The 17,324-nt window shown below is 43.9% G+C and overlaps 1 protein-coding gene across 2 annotated transcripts in view; it reads left to right on the top strand.

The window, feature by feature from the left end:
- Nucleotides 1-16,659, top strand: part of MREG (melanoregulin) — a 63,227-nt gene extending 46,568 nt beyond the window's left edge. For both annotated transcript variants that reach the window (XM_043577755.1, XM_043577754.1), the window contains exons 3-5: nt 12,137-12,227; nt 13,562-13,725; nt 15,035-16,659. In XM_043577755.1, coding sequence (XP_043433690.1) covers nt 12,137-12,227; nt 13,562-13,725; nt 15,035-15,169 — 390 coding nt within the window. In that variant the 3' untranslated portion in view covers nt 15,170-16,659. The remainder of the gene's footprint in view (nt 1-12,136; nt 12,228-13,561; nt 13,726-15,034) is intronic.
- Nucleotides 16,660-17,324: the final 665 nt, after the last annotated feature.

Here is a 17,324-nt window from a genome sequence, read left to right as displayed (position 1 = left end):
TTATTTGTATCAAACACTTCCCCAGCATGTTGCTTACGTCTGTGTTATTATTTTCTTTCCTTGCTGTGTAAAAGTTTTGGGGTCTTATTTAGTCAAATGATATACTTTTCTGTTGTCTTGGAGGTACTTAAGAGGTAATAGGACATTTGTGTAGGTGTAGGTATCAGTTAACTGAGATTGTGGGTGGAAAGCACTTTGTTAAACTGAAAGACACGCTAGCAATAAAAGGAACAGACTAGCCACTCGATTCGGACCAGCCGCTCTCAGAGTGCTTACTAGCCATGCGGGGCAGCTGGCTGCCGAATTGGACAGCACAGGGCTGGATGCTGAAGGTAGCTGGATCGCGCGTGTCTTCTAGACTCTGGATTCAGACAACCCATCCTTAAATCTAACCTTGCCTCCGTACTTGGAAGACGCAGCCTTCCTCAAGGGTACACTGCTTAACGTCATTGAATGATTTAGTTATTTCTGCCTTGCCAGAAATTTAAGTCCCCCTTTCTTCTCCATGAACAGGAATTTAGACTTATTATTCTTTGCTTTTGGTGACGGCAACTAATGGTCCCCCCCTGCAGTGATGAGAGCAGCAGAACGCTGAGCTGGTTCCAGCTAGTTGATTAGGAATAACAATGTCACATGCAAACTCCATGCTCTGATTCTTCCCACCTGCAGCATCAGCCAAATCACATCCGGAGTTTGGCCCTTCTCCTAACTCTGAAGCCGGAAGTGGGCTGGAACCCCCCAAATTAGACAAAACTGACTTGCAATCTCATTGCTCAGAAGTCCAGTTCGTTTCATGGCTTTGCTGGCAGACTTTGGCAGCAGGAGCTGTGAGCTAGCCTTTGGCTTAATCTGGTTAAAACCAGATAAAGAATTAGGTCAGGGGCCTCTGGCTGCAAAGCAGTCTGATTCCAGAACTCCAGTGGAGCTGTGGCATAAAAATAAACAGGGAGAGTTGGAAAGGCATTGCTTGGCATTTACGTGTGACTTGTTCTAGGTCAAAATTCTAGTTTTAGTTCTGGGTCAAAACACATGAGCATTGCAGTTGGACAGCATTAGCAACCAGGGTAAGGATGTCCCTTTCCAAGGTGCCCCAAGCAGTAACTCCAGGATGGGTGTTAGGGGTTTGAGACTCTGAGTAGTATATAGAGTCAGGCTGCCCAAACTGCCAGACCTTAGAAAAGGTTTGCTTTACTATCTTTTATTTTTTTCCAACGTTTATTTATTTTTGGGACAGAGAGAGACAGAGCATGAACAGGGGAGGGGCAGAGAGAGAGGGAGACACAGAATCGGAAACAGGCTCCAGGCTCTGAGCCATCAGCCCAGAGCCTGATGCGGGGCTCGAACTCACGGACCGTGAGATCGTGACCTGGCTGAAGTCGGACGCTTAACCGACTGCGCCACCCAGGCGCCCCATTATCTTTTAAGTATCAGAGCATCTGGGGTGTGGCCTCAGGGCCTAGTGGTCAGCCCAGCAGGCTGGTCCTAGACTGGGGGTATTGTGAACCCCACTGAGGCCCAGCTTTCTCTGGGATTCAGAAGAAGGGCAAGTAGATAGCTCTGGAAGGTCAGTAGGGAGGAGAGCTAGATGCAAATCTGTAACAAACCAAGAGTTTTGTTCTTATGTCACTAAAGAGGTGGGTCTGATCAAACGTGGAGAGAGATAATAGCACGGGACCCTGACCTCCCCAGCTGAAAAGGCTCATTTCTGTAGACTCTAGGTACAAACAGACCTTTCCTGGAGTGAGTGTTCCAGACTGTTGAGATGTCCAGGCTGTAGCGATAAATCCAGCCACTGTTGGGAGCAGTTGGAGGCCCCTCCAGGCCCTGGAGCCCCCAAGGCCCTAAGTGCGAGGTCCCTGCGCCCTCCTTGGTCACCACTCCTTACTACCCCATCCTCCAAGGTTCATCTCATCTGTTGTTTATCCTCTATTATTCTGAGTTTCTCTGCTCTGTCATTTGATCCTGTGCCATTTGGGCCGAGGTGGAGGCAGAGGGCTAATGAGCGGCCTGGATGTCTAGGAACAGTGAAATACAATCCTATCTTTCTCACTTACACACCATATCTGGCGGGTGGAGAAAATAGGCTTTTATAGTCCTGAAAGAGGATGCCCCTCCTGGGTGGGTGGCCTTGACACGGTCCAGAACCAGCTGTGTTTAAAGGAAGCTCCTCTGTATAATCGACCGTGGCCTCCCTTCCTGCCCAGGTCTCCTGAGCCTGACCCTTGCCCTGGGATCTGGTCGCATGATCTCTCCTCTGGCTGCAGGGCATCGAGGAGTGTGTCGACAAGGGGTAGACTGAGACAGAGGAGGCGGCCTCTGTGTATCCTGGACTTGGGCGGCCATGCTGAAAGCCATGTTTGGAATGGAAGTCTCTGCATGTTATGTTCCATTTCTTTCTTTGTGTCCCAGTTGCCATACTGGTGACTGGAAAGGACAATGTAGCTGGCTAAACTTGGGCCTAATTGAGTGGCAGCATAAGATACCAGGAGGAGCATGGGTTATAGAGTCAGACAGACTTGAGTTTAAATGTTAGGTTCTCCTCCTAAGACCTGTGGGATCTCAACTGAGTTACTTAAACTCCCAGAGCCTCTCTTAACATGTGGCTAGAAAGGGCCCCATAAAACTGTCCCTGGACTTGATGATGACAGAACAACACCTGGAGAGTCCCTGGGAGGGAGCCTGACATCAGGGCAGCCTCAACAGCTGTTATCATATAAAGAGACATACGTGAAAACAACTTTTCAAATATCAAATGCTTGATCAGGCACAGAATGGAAGAGGTGACTGGATTATTTTGTTTAATTCCACCTTTCTCGAATTTATCATTTCCCGAAAATAGGGAAATCAACATATCTTGGTTATATAATCCAGCCTTGTCCACAAAAGGCATGGATGAGAACCTAAGTGACTTTTTCTGATAAGATTTAGTGTCGGTTTCTAGATTAAAATAGGCACTGAGTCACTGGCAGAATTTAGTTTGGATGTGATTTGTCATATTTCTTTGAATCCAGAAGCCCCATGGGGCACTGCTGTGTACAGAAAATTGTGTAAGATAGGGATGAATCCAGGTTCCTGTACCCAAGGACCCTACAATCTAGTAGCAAAGGGGACGTTGCAAATACCTTTATACCAATGTCTATACCATAAATATCTCTACAACAGTTTTCATAAAGGGGCTGAGGAATTTCAAAAGATAAAACAATTACTTTCGATTGTTTGAAAGGCAAAGGCTTCTGAAGGTGGTGATATTGGAGCCAAACCTTGAAGAGTAAATAGGATTTAAATGGCTTAGTGAGCAGGTGAGTGAACGTGGTCAAAGGCACACAGGTCCAAAGTGTGCTCAAGAATAGACTGGTGGTCCCGTGTGGCAGGGGCTCACACATGTGGCAGGATGTGGCCAAAGGAGACTGGATAGTCAGAGCATGGTGAGCCTGATCTGGATTGCAGCTTTATTCAGTAAGAGGTGGGGCACCACCAAAGCTTTTGAGCAGAGCGCTTGAAGACAGCTGGTTGGGAGACATTAGCTTCTGGAAGCAGAGGGACCAGTGAGTTTGCAGCTATGCAGGCCAGTTAAGGCTGACGCAGTGGGAATCGTGTGGCAGAGGGAAAATCAGCAGGAGCAGATGACTGGTTTGGATTGGGAGGGCTGGCCTGAAGGGGAGCGGGCAGCAGAGAACCAGGCTTGGCGCATGGGAGGGAGGGCGCTGCCTCGGGGAGGCTGGCAGGGAGTCTCGTGGGTTCTGTAGACAGACAGCCCGAGGAGGGGCCAGGAGAGACTTGAAGCTGAGGCTTGGGGTCAGGAAAAAGTAGGAGACTGGGAGTAACCTACAGAGCTGAGGCGCTGGGGGAAATCATCCGGGCAGATGGAGATGAGAAGAAGGCCCAAGACAGAGCCTTGGTGCAGAATGGCAAGGGAGGAAGAGGCAAAGGGAGAAGAGGAGCCTGCCAAGGAAAGGGAGGGGGGCGGGGGGGGGGGAGGGAGATCAGCTGGGGGGTGCACTCTAGAGGCAGCAGACCCCAAATCTCGGACCTGCTGCTGCAGACTCCAGGGAGATACCGGACCTCTGATAATATCAGGATGGAGGCTGGTGGATGAGTCCATGCCTCCTGCACTGAGTGGGCACTTCTCAGAGGTGCGTTCCTTCTTCCCTTTCTCCAGAGAGGCATGTTACAAGGGGATGGCCATCAGGAATCCATGCTTTAGGTAGGGCAAAGGCCACGGGAGGGGACAAGAGCCACCCCTGACTGGTCACTAGTGAGATGAGAAGGTGGGGAAAACACCTTAGCGCTTTCTGTGGGTAATGGATCTGACGGGGGCCGACTGCCCGGGGCTGGTGAGTGGGTGGGGGATGAGGAAGTGACAACAGCAAGTGGAAGCTCCCCGGGCCGAGCCATCTGGCAGTGAGGGAGGGGCCTGGGGAATGGGATGGAGTTTGAGGAAGCCAGCGGGGTACAGGGGCTGCTTGCGTCAGTGACCCAGCTGTCCTTTTAAGAAGAGTGAGCCAGTTCCTTCTAAAATCCTTTTTCCTGGATGTGGCACATGAGGCCAAGCTTTTGGGTGTCTGTTTAAAGCTGCCTGCTGGTTAACTCTGGGAGGAGGAAGCCCATCACATGAGTGCGTTGAACCAGCCGTCTGTCATGTGAGCTCTGGGGAGGACGTGGCTGGGATTCTGAATCAGGCATCCTTGTAACCCTGTAATCCTGCAAGTGTGGCAGAAGAGGGCTGCATGCTCTCCAGGGACTTTTCCAAGGAAGGGGGGATAATGTGGCTGGCTTCCTTTCAGACTGAGAGGTGGGGCAGCAAGGGAGAGGAGCAGGGGAAGTACCTCTGGTCAGTCTGAGACACTTAGGGTTTTCCTCAGTCTTGGAGCCTGAAGCATAGTTTCAGAAAAGTATGGGGAGTTTCACGGCTCCCTGTTGCAGACAGACACCGTTCAGGCCAAAATATTGACCTTTTCTCCTTGGTCCTCAGAATCTCAAACCTTTGCAGCTTGGGCTACCCCTCCCTCACCACTCGCCTCCACGTGCCTTGGAGGGGACGATTTTGTCTTTGTCTCCCTCCTCAGAGAGGACATGGGAACGGGGGGGACAGGAGGGAGTGTGGGGAAGAAAGGGTGGGGGAAAGTGGGAGGGGGTTGAGCTCCTTTCCGCTTGTTCTCCGGACAGGAGACAGAACTGAAGTCCCCAAAGGAAGGACCAGAGCATTAAGTCCCAGGAAGCCAACCCTTGGAAAAGATGTTCTTGGGTTTGGTAGCCTTCTTGGCTAGAACCTGGGAAAACTTTGTCTGTAGAAAAGTTCTCTCCCAAGACTTCGATTGTGTTTTCTTGGTTCCTCCTCAGGCACAGCTGCTGTGGCTTCAGGTTGGTTTCTTCTCTTATCAGCTGTTCTTTTGTTCTCTTCCTCTACTTCCTTCGCTCCCTTCCCACCTGGCCACCCAGCCCTCCCTTCCTGTTTAAGAGGGTAATGTGGACAGTGGCTAAGTGCATTGGCCCCACAGCCACAAGCCGGGATGTGAAGTCCCAGGTTTCACTTACTAGTATGCACTCGGGCAAGTTACCTCAGTTTCCTCATTCTTGAGATGTATAATAATATGCATTGCCCAGAGTAACACATGTTATGAGAATTACCTGAGTAAACCATGTAAAGAGCTTAGAGTAATGCCTGGAAAGGAGTAAGTGCTCTATAAACATTCTATCTATCTACTTATCTATCTATCTATCTATCTCTGTTTTTTTATAAATGCCTTCAAATCCTTTTGGATTTTGTCAGTTGATATAGGAAAAAATATTATATCAAAAGAGCCTATAGAAATTCTATTTCTAGAAATTTAAAATTATATACAGTTGGCCCAGGGACAACATGAGTTTGAATTGCACAGGTCCACTTATCTAAGGGATTTTTTCAATAAATGCAGTGCAGTACTGTAAATGTATTTTCTTCTATTTTAATAATATTTTCTTTTCTTTGGCTTACTTTGTTATAAGAATACACTACCTAATACATATAACATGCCAAGTTTGTGGTAATCGATGGTTTATCTTATCAGTAAGGCTTCTAGTCAGTAGGAAGCTATTAGTAGGTCAGTTTTGGGGGAATCAAACTGATACATGGATTTTTGACTGCTGAGGAGGTTGGCACTCCTAATCCCTGAGCTGTTCAAGTGTCACCGGTGGTCTATTTCTTATAGAAAGTATCCCTTAGAGGTCCCATGATGAAGGGCTCATTATCTTACAAAGACTTCATTCTGAATAGAAAGTTTCTTCTTACTTTGATCTTCCTTCTTGGGGCTTCTACCTGTTGGTCTTAGTCCTGCATTTTGAGTGTATATAGAGAAAAGAAAAGGAATCTTTCTACCTTACAGCAACTGCTTAAGCTTGAAGGATGCCATCACATACTCCCAAAGCCCCCTAGTTTGCAGATCCGTCAGCCAGGCCACCACGACTTGGTTTCCAAGCACCTCACCTCGTCTCGTCTTGGGTACTCTCCTGGCTGTGCCGCCGTTTGACAAAATGCCTCTTCGGGCATTTCCCCAGTAGTTCTGTGCAGAGGACAGAGATTATCACTTCTTTTTGATCAGTATTTGGATTAATGCAATACAGCATTACAAAATATTGTAAATGTTTAGGGGCCCATTTTCAGTAAAACAAATATATATATACCTATTATAATTTTGTGTTTGTCTATACCAGATGGTCAAAAAGTCAAGTTAGAGAATGATCTGGAAGGAAAGAGAGAGAGAGAGAGATGGAGAAACTAAATTACTCATTGTCTATAGCAGGCAGTACAAAGAAAGTTTAAAGTTTATACATGAGAAATTGAAAATGTAAGCCTAATATTTGGAGTTATGGAGGTAGCTACCAGAGTAGGAGATGAAGAGGAGGAGTAGGAAGAGGAAGGAGAACAAGAAGGGGGAGGGGAAGGAGGAGGAAGAAGTGGTTACTGAGGAATAGACAAGAAACAGGATGGGAAAGAAAACTTAGTTTTCATTTTAGACCGTTATGTCCTCTTTGAGTTTTTGTTTCTTTTTTTTTTTTTAATGCTTATTTGTTTTTGAGAGAGAGATAGAGCATGGGTAGGGGAGGGGCAGAGAGAGAGGGAGACACAGAATCAGAAGCAGGCTCCGGGTTCTCAGCTGGCAGCACAGAGCCTGATGCGGGGCTTGAACTCACAAACCGCGAGATCATGACCTGAGCCAAAGTCGGACGCTTAACTGACTGAGCCACCAAGGTGCCCCTCTTTGAGTTTTTACTTCTATGTGATTCTATTATTTTTATAACTAAATATAAGCTGGAGTGCTTGAATGGCTGTCAGTTGAGTGTCTGACTTGATCTCAGCTCAGGTCATGATCTCATGGTTCGTGGGATCCAGCCCTTACATTGGGCTCTGTGCTGACAGCGTGGAGCCTGCTTGGGATTCTCCCTCTCCCCCTCTCTCTGCCTCTCGCCCATTCACACATGCTCTTGCTTCTCTCTCTCTTTCTCAAAATAAATAAATAAACATTAAAAAAAATAAGTTGATACTTTTGAAATTGTGCCTGAGTTTAAGATGACTTAAAATATATGTAGCCTCTTATTAGAGTACATTTCTCTACATGTATAAATCACCTTTTTTTAGAAAGAAATGTGAAATACTTTTAAACTGTCCCATTCGTCCACAACCTCACAGTAATATGGTACGGATGAGAATGAACGGTTTTTGTTTTGTGCATGAGGAAATGGCCCTGAGAGCTTCTGTCAGAACTCAAGGTCAGGCCCAGCTCATGGGAGTGAAATCTGGAGGTGTGCTGGCTGTTGATGGCTGCAGGAGACTGACCTTTGTTCTGCCTCAGGCTTCTCATCTGGCTCGAATCTGATGGGCCAACAACCAGAGAGGAGAGACTCATCAAGAATCTGCTTTGAGCACCTTCAGTTACTCGCTTCAATCACGTCTTTCACTTGGACTTGGCTCCCAAGTGTCTTATGAAATCCATTCTGTGCTATTTCTCTTATTATGCCTTTGCTAATTTACTTATTGTTAAAGTTTCTGACCACCGACGAGCACAACATATTACATCTGATTTTATGAGAAGACAAACAAAAGATTATTTTAGAAAATAAGACTTCAACTTTTGATGTCTAGTGGATTTGAATTTCAGCTCACTTGTGAAGAAGATTTAATTGATCTTTGTTAATTTTGAGTTATTTATCTGAAAACACATTGTGACGAGTTAAAATTGTAGACGGACACCATGAGACTTGCTTATCTCTAGAACCAGGGAGTTGGTGAGTTTTTTCAGTTGTGAGGAAGATTTTGTGTATCACCATTTGTAGCATTTAGATTTAGATTCTGTTTTTTGGAGTCATATTTTTTTTCAAGTTTGTTTATTTTGAGAGAGAGAGAGAGAGATTGTGAGTGGGGCAGGGACAGAGTGAGAGGGAGAGAGAGAATCCCAAGCAGGCAGGCTCTGAGCTGCCATCAGGGAGCCCCAAGCGGGGCTCAATCTCATGAATTTTGAGATAATGAATTGAGCTGAAATCAAGAGTCAGATGCTTAACAGACTGAGCCACCCAGGCACCCCTGGGTTCATATGTTAAAGACAAATTCAAATTCCTCTCTTATCATTTATTTTATCAAAAGCCAATTCTTAGATAAAACCCTACCCATGCTCCTACTGGTTTTAGAACTTTAAATTTTGCACAGAACTTCCAGATACTTTCGTATGTGATTATCCATGACTCTTCTGTCAAAAGAAGGCAGTAATAATACATATATGTGAAATGCAGGGTTTTATTCCATTAATCTTCACCTGCACCTCCATTCACAAGCACCTACCATGTGCCAGTCAGTTGATGCATCGTGCGCAGATCCGTCCTTAGCAGATATTTCAATGTCACAGTGTTGCTTCTCCATCAAACACTTATCAGAGTAACAGACGCTGAAACAGAATGAATTCGTGTGACATTAAGTGTTGGCATTCAGGAATAGCAAAATAGTTGACAGATGGATAGCAAGAAGAGAAAAGTTAAAAAAAAAAAAAAGTCTGGGGGCGCCTGGGTGGCTCAGTCGGTTAAGCGTCCGACTTCAGCTCAGGTCATGACCTCAGTCTGTGAGTTCGAGCCCCGCGTCGGGCTCTGTGCTGACAGCTCAGAGCCTGGAGCCTGCTTCGGATTCTGTGTCTCCCTCTCTCTCTGCCCCTCCCCTGCTCATGCTCTGTCTCTGTCTCAAAAATAAATAAAAATATTTAAAAAAAAAAGTCTGAAGCTTGGATGACCCCGTGATGCTGGGTCTCTGAAAACAAAGATCTGGCCACATCGAGTTGAAGAAACGAGTTCTAAGGCATCAGCCTAGGATGAGAAAACGCCTCTGAGACCTTGAATCATAAGTTAATGAAGCCACCTAGTGGTTTGATTCATAATTTGAGGTCTGAGGATCCATCATGTAGGGTCTTGCCAGTCAAGTGTGACTGAGAATCTCATCACTTTCCATTGAAGGAGGGTACATTTCCTTGAGAATCAGTGCGACGCTGCTCTGTGTAATAGTTTATTTATTTACGGTCTTCTTTCCATCAGAAAGGACCTAAGCAACTCACATGAAAAGACAGTGAGAGAGCACAGACCAGAACATGAGGGATAAAAACCAAAACATGAATAAAGACATAAAGAGTAGCTCGAAATTTCGGTCATTCAAAAATGCACATGAAATTCTATCAATTTTCCACGAAAGGACTCTGTATTTTCACCTATTGGAGACTGATGAGTTATAAAATTCACAATGTCCAGAATGATGCACCAGTTTTCAGGAAAAGTAAAGCTGTACCTGCTGCTAAGAGCAGAGAAATTTTACTTCTGGAGGTCCTCACAAATGAGATACCGTACAATAGAATGTGTGTATCCTTGATCCTCACAAAAGAAGTCATCCTGAGTCCTGGAGGATTGTTTCCTAATTGTGATTTGGAGGAGAATGGGCACCAAACGCCACCTTTAGGGCTTGCATTTAACACATTGGATCCTCAGAATAAGCCTATGAGGTAGGTAGCATTATTATCCCTCTATGCATACAAGGCCATTAGACGTGGTTTTGAATTTGCCCAAAGTCGGGCTGTTAATAAATAATGGAGCTGGGACCCAAACCTGGGCAGTATGGCTCCAGCACCCATGTTCTTTTCCAAGGTGCTATATACTGAATGGCCACTTTGGTACATTGAGGCCCATCTAATGAAAATGACAATACTTGAGTTTTTCCCCCCACAATTTATACACTCTACTCTGTAGGAATTATGTATATCATGGGATTTAACATGATGCTAAAGGTGAGGTGAGGGTTTCATATTTCTGAGATGACCCAGTTAACCTTGCTTTCTTTCAGGGTCACAGACTTTATCCCTGACCCCAGTTGCCACAGAGTCTTGCCCACATATGTACAGAGACTCCTTCAGTCAAAAAAAAAAAAAAAAAAATAGAAGGGGGCCAGGAAAAAGTACTCAAATTCACCCCTTACTGTTTCCAGTAGGGGATAGCTGAAATCCTGTGCCCTTTTGTTGGCATATCCCTAGCTATAAGATCTAAGATGCAGTCATCACAAAACACTCTTTATTTTGCTGGCTTTTCGTTTTCAAAGTGGTATCTATAAATATTTGGGAATGGCAGCTAAATCAATTTATCTTAACCAGTCAAGAAAGTTGATTAGCAATGAGCAAGGCCAGCCTTGAAGGGAACGTGATAGGGAAATAGTGGCATCATTGAAATGTGCAGTTAGACGAGTCAGAATATCACATACTTGAGTCTTAAATTGAACATTAAGAATGATGTTCTTTTAAGCTGTGGTTAGAATAGCTGTGTGGTTAATGTTTTTGCTAAAAGGAAAAGGTATACGCTAGAAGATGACTGTTCTGTATCAATAAGGCTCCTTAAAAATAAATTTCCATGATATTTAAAAGAAACACTTAGCTTAATAAAGATTCTAATACTCCTAAAAGATTCAAGTTCTGTTTTGGGACCAACATGCTGGCCCACTGCCCATAAGATGGAAGTTTTCAGAATGAGAGCTTTTTTTTTTTTTTTTTTTTTTTAAATTTATTTTTGGGACAGAGACAGAGCATGAACAGGGGAGGGGCAGAGAGAGGGAGACACAGAATCGGAAACAGGCTCCAGGCTCCGAGCCATCAGCCCAGAGCCTGACGAGGGGCTCGAACTCACGGACCGCGAGATCGTGACCTGGCTGAAGTCGGACGCTCAACCGACTGCGCCACCCAGGCGCCCCCAGAATGAGAGCTTTTTAATCATTCTGCTGAATGCTTGAAAGATCCACCCTGTCATGGAATGTAAGGGAAAGAGAGCAATGCTGAGATACGGTGAAAAAAACATTGGCTGTCAATCAAGATGCCTGGGATTCCCGGGTCTACTTTATTCTGATAATAAAGGAAGAAATAAATTCTTTGTATGTGTCATTTTTCTCATGAACTGTGGAGTCAGACCTGGATTCAAGTACCAACTTGTGGGCCTTAGTTTGTTCATGTACAAAATGGCTCTAGTCATACAGAGATTTTATTGGGTGCTCACTGTGTGCAGACATTGTGCTTTTACATACCTTTAATCTTATAAGTCTTGAATGAAATCATCACTATTGTTATCCCCACTTTACAGGCAAGATCACTGCAACGGAGAGACCAGGCAATGTGAGGAATTTAATTAGGATCATTTATGTATACAGTGTCATATCACCCACTACAGCACATTCCCCAGAATTGGTAGCTGACGGATTCCTCTTGACTCTCTTCTCACCCGTGTCCTTTTCTCCTTTTAGAACGGTTTTGAAGGAGCGCCTTTCTCCTTTTAGAAAGGGTGGCTCAGTCCGTTAAGCGTCCGATTCTTGGTTTTGGTTCAGGTCATGATCTCTGGGTTTGTGAGTTCGAGCCCCGTGTGGGGCTCCATGCTGTCAGCCTGCTTGGGATTCTCTCTCTCTGCCCCTCCCCTTATTGCTTCCTCTGTCTCTCTCTCTCAAAATAAGTAAATACACTTAAAAAATTAAAGAAAAATAAGAAAGGTTTTGATGCTTAGTGAAGAGGAGAGCCACACATGTCTCTAGCGTATGTTTGGGAATTAGATAGCAGTGTAGGCCAAAGGGTAAAAATAAAACTGAATTTTTATTTTCCTGCAGGAGTGGCAAAAACTCAACTATGATATCTACACCCTGCGACAGATTCGAAGGGAAGTGAGGAATAGGTGGAAACGCATTTTAGAAGATTTAGGTGAGTCCGGAAGTGATTATGACACGATACAAATAACTAGTGGTGATCATTCCTCTTCCCTTTCTTCTGCATGGTTTTTATAAAAGTCATATTGATAACTGGCTGGTTAAAGCTACTGTGTACTAATTATTTTCCCAATCCTATCCGCCTTGTATCCTCAAGCATAAACATCTGATGTTTCTGTTACACCAACCGATGTCCTGAGGACATAGCTTGCCATGCGTTATGCCATCTGTCCTCAATGGAGTCATAGGACAGGGCAGTCGTGTGGGCACTACCACTGAATGTTTTTGGCATTAGATTAGGATCATGATTAGATTAGATTGTGTCATTGAATTAGAAGCCATTGTATGTTTTTGGCATTAGATTATGACTATGATTAGATTAGATTATGTCATTGAATTAGATGAGCGTGGTTGGGCGATTAGTAGTAGCTTTGTAAGACGAGGCAGGTGGGAAGAAATATTGTTTGCAGGAGAGACAGCAAAACTCAGTGTAGACTTACAGAAGGACTAAAAGGTAGAAAATCTTCAGAGTTCAGATAAACACCTGTGGCATCAGAGCAGATATTGAGTATTGATTTTGTTAATTCTGCCAGGGTCATGATCCTGTAAACATGTATCTCTCTCTGCCTCCCCTCCCCCCAAAATAAATAAACTTTAAAAAATAAAAGTGAATTTATCAGTTTTGAAGTCCCTAATCCTTCTGCCTTGAAAGACACCATGACACTCACTTTGGCGTCATAACTTTTCAAGCATGGTGTACCCAGTTGCTTACCCTATTGCTTTATTGGGATATAGTGGGATGGGCTGGACCTCTAGCCCTCTTAATTGACCCAATATTATTGGGAGCTAATTGTCTCCTTTTTAGTTACTCCGGGAGGGTACAAATTGCTGAGTCTTTCATATTTTGGGTGAGTAATTTTAACCAGGCAACCTATTGCCCCGGGGAAGGGAATCAGGACTTGGGGAAGAGGAGGCCTGGAGGTGGGGGCCACTTTGTAGCTCCCAAACTGTGAAGGCAGGTGGGTGCAGAGCAGGGACTGGGAGGGAGGATTTCAATCACAAAATAATAATTAAAAAAAAGGCAGCAAGCAAACTGAGGCTTACCTCTGAGGCAAAAGCTAAGGAAGAAAATTAAACAAGAAGAAACCTCAAATGAGCTTTAATTAAAGACCCTGCTGATCATAGTGACCTGGAAAGTAGCACATGGAGAGGTGCCTTGGCTTCCGCTGTGTGTTTGGAACCCACATTTGGGTGCCTTCTTAATCTCCTGCAGGACCACCGTGTCCTGTGACTGCTTTTACACGAGGGATAAATTTTTTTTCCCCACAGGCTTTCAAAAGGAAGCAGACTCTTTGTTGTCAGTGACGAAACTCAGCACCATCAGTGATTCCAAAAACACAAGGAAAGCTCGGGAGATATTGTTAAGATTGGCTGAGGAAACCAATATTTTTCCAGCAAGTTGGGAGCTCTCGGAGAGATATCTCTTTGTTGTGGTAAGTGGATATATATATATATATATATATAAAAGTTTATTTATTTTGAGAGAGAGAATGTGAGCAGGAAAGGGGCAGAGAGAGAGGCAGAGAGAAAGAATCTTAAGCAGGGGTTCAGCTGTCAGCACGGAGCCTGACTTGGGGCTCCATCCTAGGAACTGAACCTTGAGATCATGACCTGAGCCAAAATGAAGAGTCAGACACTCAATCAAGTGAGCCACCCAGGCATCCCAAGTGGATGTGATTTAAAAAAAAAAAAAAAAATTAATGTTTATTTTTGAGAGAGATAGAGTGTGAGTGGGGAAGGGGCAGAGAGAGAGAGGGAGACACAGAATCCGAAACAGGCTCCAGGCTCTGAGCTGTCAGCACAGAACCCGACGCGGGGCTCGAACTCGGGAAGGGTGAGATCATGTCTTTGGCTGAAGTTGGACGCTTAACCAACTTAGCTGCCCAGGCACCCCAAGTGGGTGTGATTTTTTTATGTGTATTTTTTAATTTTAATTTTATTTTTATGCATTTTATTTTGTTTTATTTTATTTTTTATTTTTATTTTGTTATTTTATGTGTTTTTTAAAATTTTTTATTCCAGCACTGCCGGCAATACCCAGTTTGAGCTGGCAGATGAGGCTGGCATGTCGTGAATGGGTTTCCAGGGTCTAGCTACATCAGAACCACAGGAAGGGCTTTACACTTGCAGATTTCTGGATTGCACTCAGACGTATTAAGGCTCGGTTGTGGCTCAAGAATCTGTACTTTCTAGGGGCACCTGAGTGGCTCAGTCAGTTGAGCGTCTGACTTTGGCTCAGGTCGTGATCTCATGGTTTGTGGGTTTGGTCCCCAGGTCGGGCTCTATGCTGACCGCTCAGAGCCTGGAGCCGGCTTCCAATTCTGTGTGTGTGTGTCTCTCTCTCTCTGCCTCTACCCTGCTCAGGTTCTGTCTCTGTCTCTCTACAATGAGTAAACGTTAAAAAATTTAAAAAAAAAAAAAAAGAATCTGTACTTTCCAGCTAATTCTGCTAGTAGTCAGCTTTTTGAATCACTTGTAGGTCAAAGAGATTCAAGAAACATTGTTTACATAACCTAAGATTAACAAAGGGTTTGAAAGGGCGCTAAGAATGTAGAGTGTTTCTTGAATAATGTAAGCAAAGGGTGAAGGGATATCTCTAAATTTGTTGGGAAAAATTTAAGATGTGTTTTGCTTGCCCATGATTATTTCTAGGCTGGGTGTATGGTCGTGTTTAGATTGTTTTCCCATTGACGTGGCTTCGTTCCCATCTTGACAACATTTGTATTTTTAAATTTTTGGCAGGACCGTCTTATTGCTCTTGATGCAGCAGAAGAGTTCTTTAAAATTGCCAGTCGAACTTATCCCAAGAAACCTGGGGTCCCAAACCTGGCAGATGGCCAGAAAGAACTGCACTACCTTCCATTTCCAAGTCCCTAAAGGAGAGGCTGGGAGGCAGAGCTGGGATTCCCCCACGGAGACACAACAGCCAGCCCAAGTGGGACAAATGCATACAGGAGACCATAAGCACGTTGAGGGCCAGTTAAATGAAAAATGATTCTAAATCCTATTAAAAACTAGGGGTTTGGATATCTGGTCTTCATGAGGATGCCACTGTAGGAAAAGTTCAGGTCGAATTGAAACAGCCTGGTGATCTTGCATCAGGGAGTTAGGGTGATATTTCCTCATGGGGGATTGGATTTCAAGAGCCCATTGTCCCCATTTGGGTTTTGGTTGTACAATAAACTCTTGTCACTAAGCCTATTGGGGGAATGGGGTGCTCTAGTTAGGAAAACAATAAGATTGATAGAGCTATTGTTGAGCCCAAATATGGATTACTGAATTTTAAATAATTATTATATAATATAGGCTAATGCCAAAATAACGCCAGGCTTTATGCGACCTTTCTTGGATTTGGAAGATCCTCCAAGACCTTGGAGGTGTCAGAGGCATCATTTTGAATATGAGTTATGTATTCAGAGGTTTAGATACGGTAGATGATGGGAATATCTAAGAGTGCTGCTCAGAAGGGAGTTCCAAATAGATCGATCCCAGGCAGAGCTTCCTTCAGCTCTGTCTTCAGTTGTGGGACACACGTCTTAAATTCTAAATATTAGCAATACCTGGTTACCTCATTTTTGCATACTATCCATTTCTAGACCCCAAGCCCTTGATATTTTATCTGGAATAGCATCTGTACACTGGAATGTTTGACCTCCACTTCCTTCTCTTCTCTTTAATCTGTTTCTGGCGTCTTGGCTGAGAGTTGTACCTGCCCAGTGACCTTTAGCACAGACTTGTGTCTCTGCATCTGCAGGCAATATTGCACGGAAGAAGGTCATTGCTGTACTTTCTTCCATTCAGAAGAGGATTTCCAAGATGGAGCAGTGCTGAATTACAGCTTGCTTCTAGCCACAGGACTGAGAAGTCCAGCCTCAAAAGTTACTTGCCACTTAAGCAAGGAGGTTGCCAGGAAATCATGGTTCATGTTATTGAAAAGACTTTCAGAACCTGTAGGATTTACCCATAGATTGCTGAGAACAATGGCGATATTTTTACTTTTACAGACTTTGCTCTTCTAACTTCAGGTGAAAAGGAACTTGAATTAGTTTGTCCAGGGGATCATGACTTGAAAACTTTCTGATTAGCTCTTTCAGTAGTGCACACAATGTTTGAAGTATCTGTTAGAGGAGACACACGTTCTCCATTTATTAATGCATTGTAGACCAGATTAACTGACATGTTTCAGGAAGATTCTTTCTAGTTTAGCAAGTAAGCTAAATGTTTTATTTTTTATATTTAATGCTTAATCTCTCTCTTGTGTTGTTTAAAATTAGCCTGCAGATAATTTCCCTCACTTCTGTAGGCTCTCGCAAGATAAACATATAAACAGTGAAATAAACAAATAAAAACAAAAATGAACAAAAATCTTTGAAAATTGTATTGTTTTCATTTCTGTCCTCATAATTTGTTCTTTGCCCTTCTGCCTTTTTTGATGAGATGTTTGCATCTATGAAGAATACATTGTCATCATTGTCTTTGTTTTTGGTAATGAATAAGGATGAGAATGTACCAATGATTATGAAAAACATGGAGTTATCCAGGAAATTTTCCTTGGAAGGAATTAAAAAGTTTTTCTGTTTACTTTTCATTTGGATGTGTGTTATAGTTCCAAGAAATAAGGAACAGATAATTCTTTCCATAATCCCTTTAAATTAAAGGGTAAAGAAACTGATAGGCAAATGGATTTAAGAACCTTCCCTCATCCTAAAGTCATTCAAAGGGGCAGATCTGTGCTCAAGTCTAGGGGACATCGAAGTACGTGACAGGCTCAAGGGTGACTGAGGTAGCGTTCCGGAACTTACACGGTGTTCAGCAGGACCCAGATCCACAGATGTGCAGGTGGCTGGAGGGTTTTCCTACTGTTGAAATGTCTCCCTGTTGGCCAGTGTAGTACTTCTCAAATGTTCATCTGTGTATGTACAGTGATTTAAGGTGGTAGATGAATGGGAATTTCCACATTAAAAGTTATTTATATTAATGTGCACCAGAGGGAAATCTCTGTAATTTGCACATCAGGAATTGATGGATATCC

The sequence above is a fragment of the Prionailurus bengalensis genome, chromosome C1, assembly GCF_016509475.1.
Source record: "Prionailurus bengalensis isolate Pbe53 chromosome C1, Fcat_Pben_1.1_paternal_pri, whole genome shotgun sequence".
Classification (NCBI taxonomy): Eukaryota; Metazoa; Chordata; class Mammalia; order Carnivora; family Felidae; genus Prionailurus; species Prionailurus bengalensis.
The sequence above is the reverse complement of the archived record's forward strand: the minus strand, read 5'-3'. Positions and strand labels throughout refer to the sequence as shown.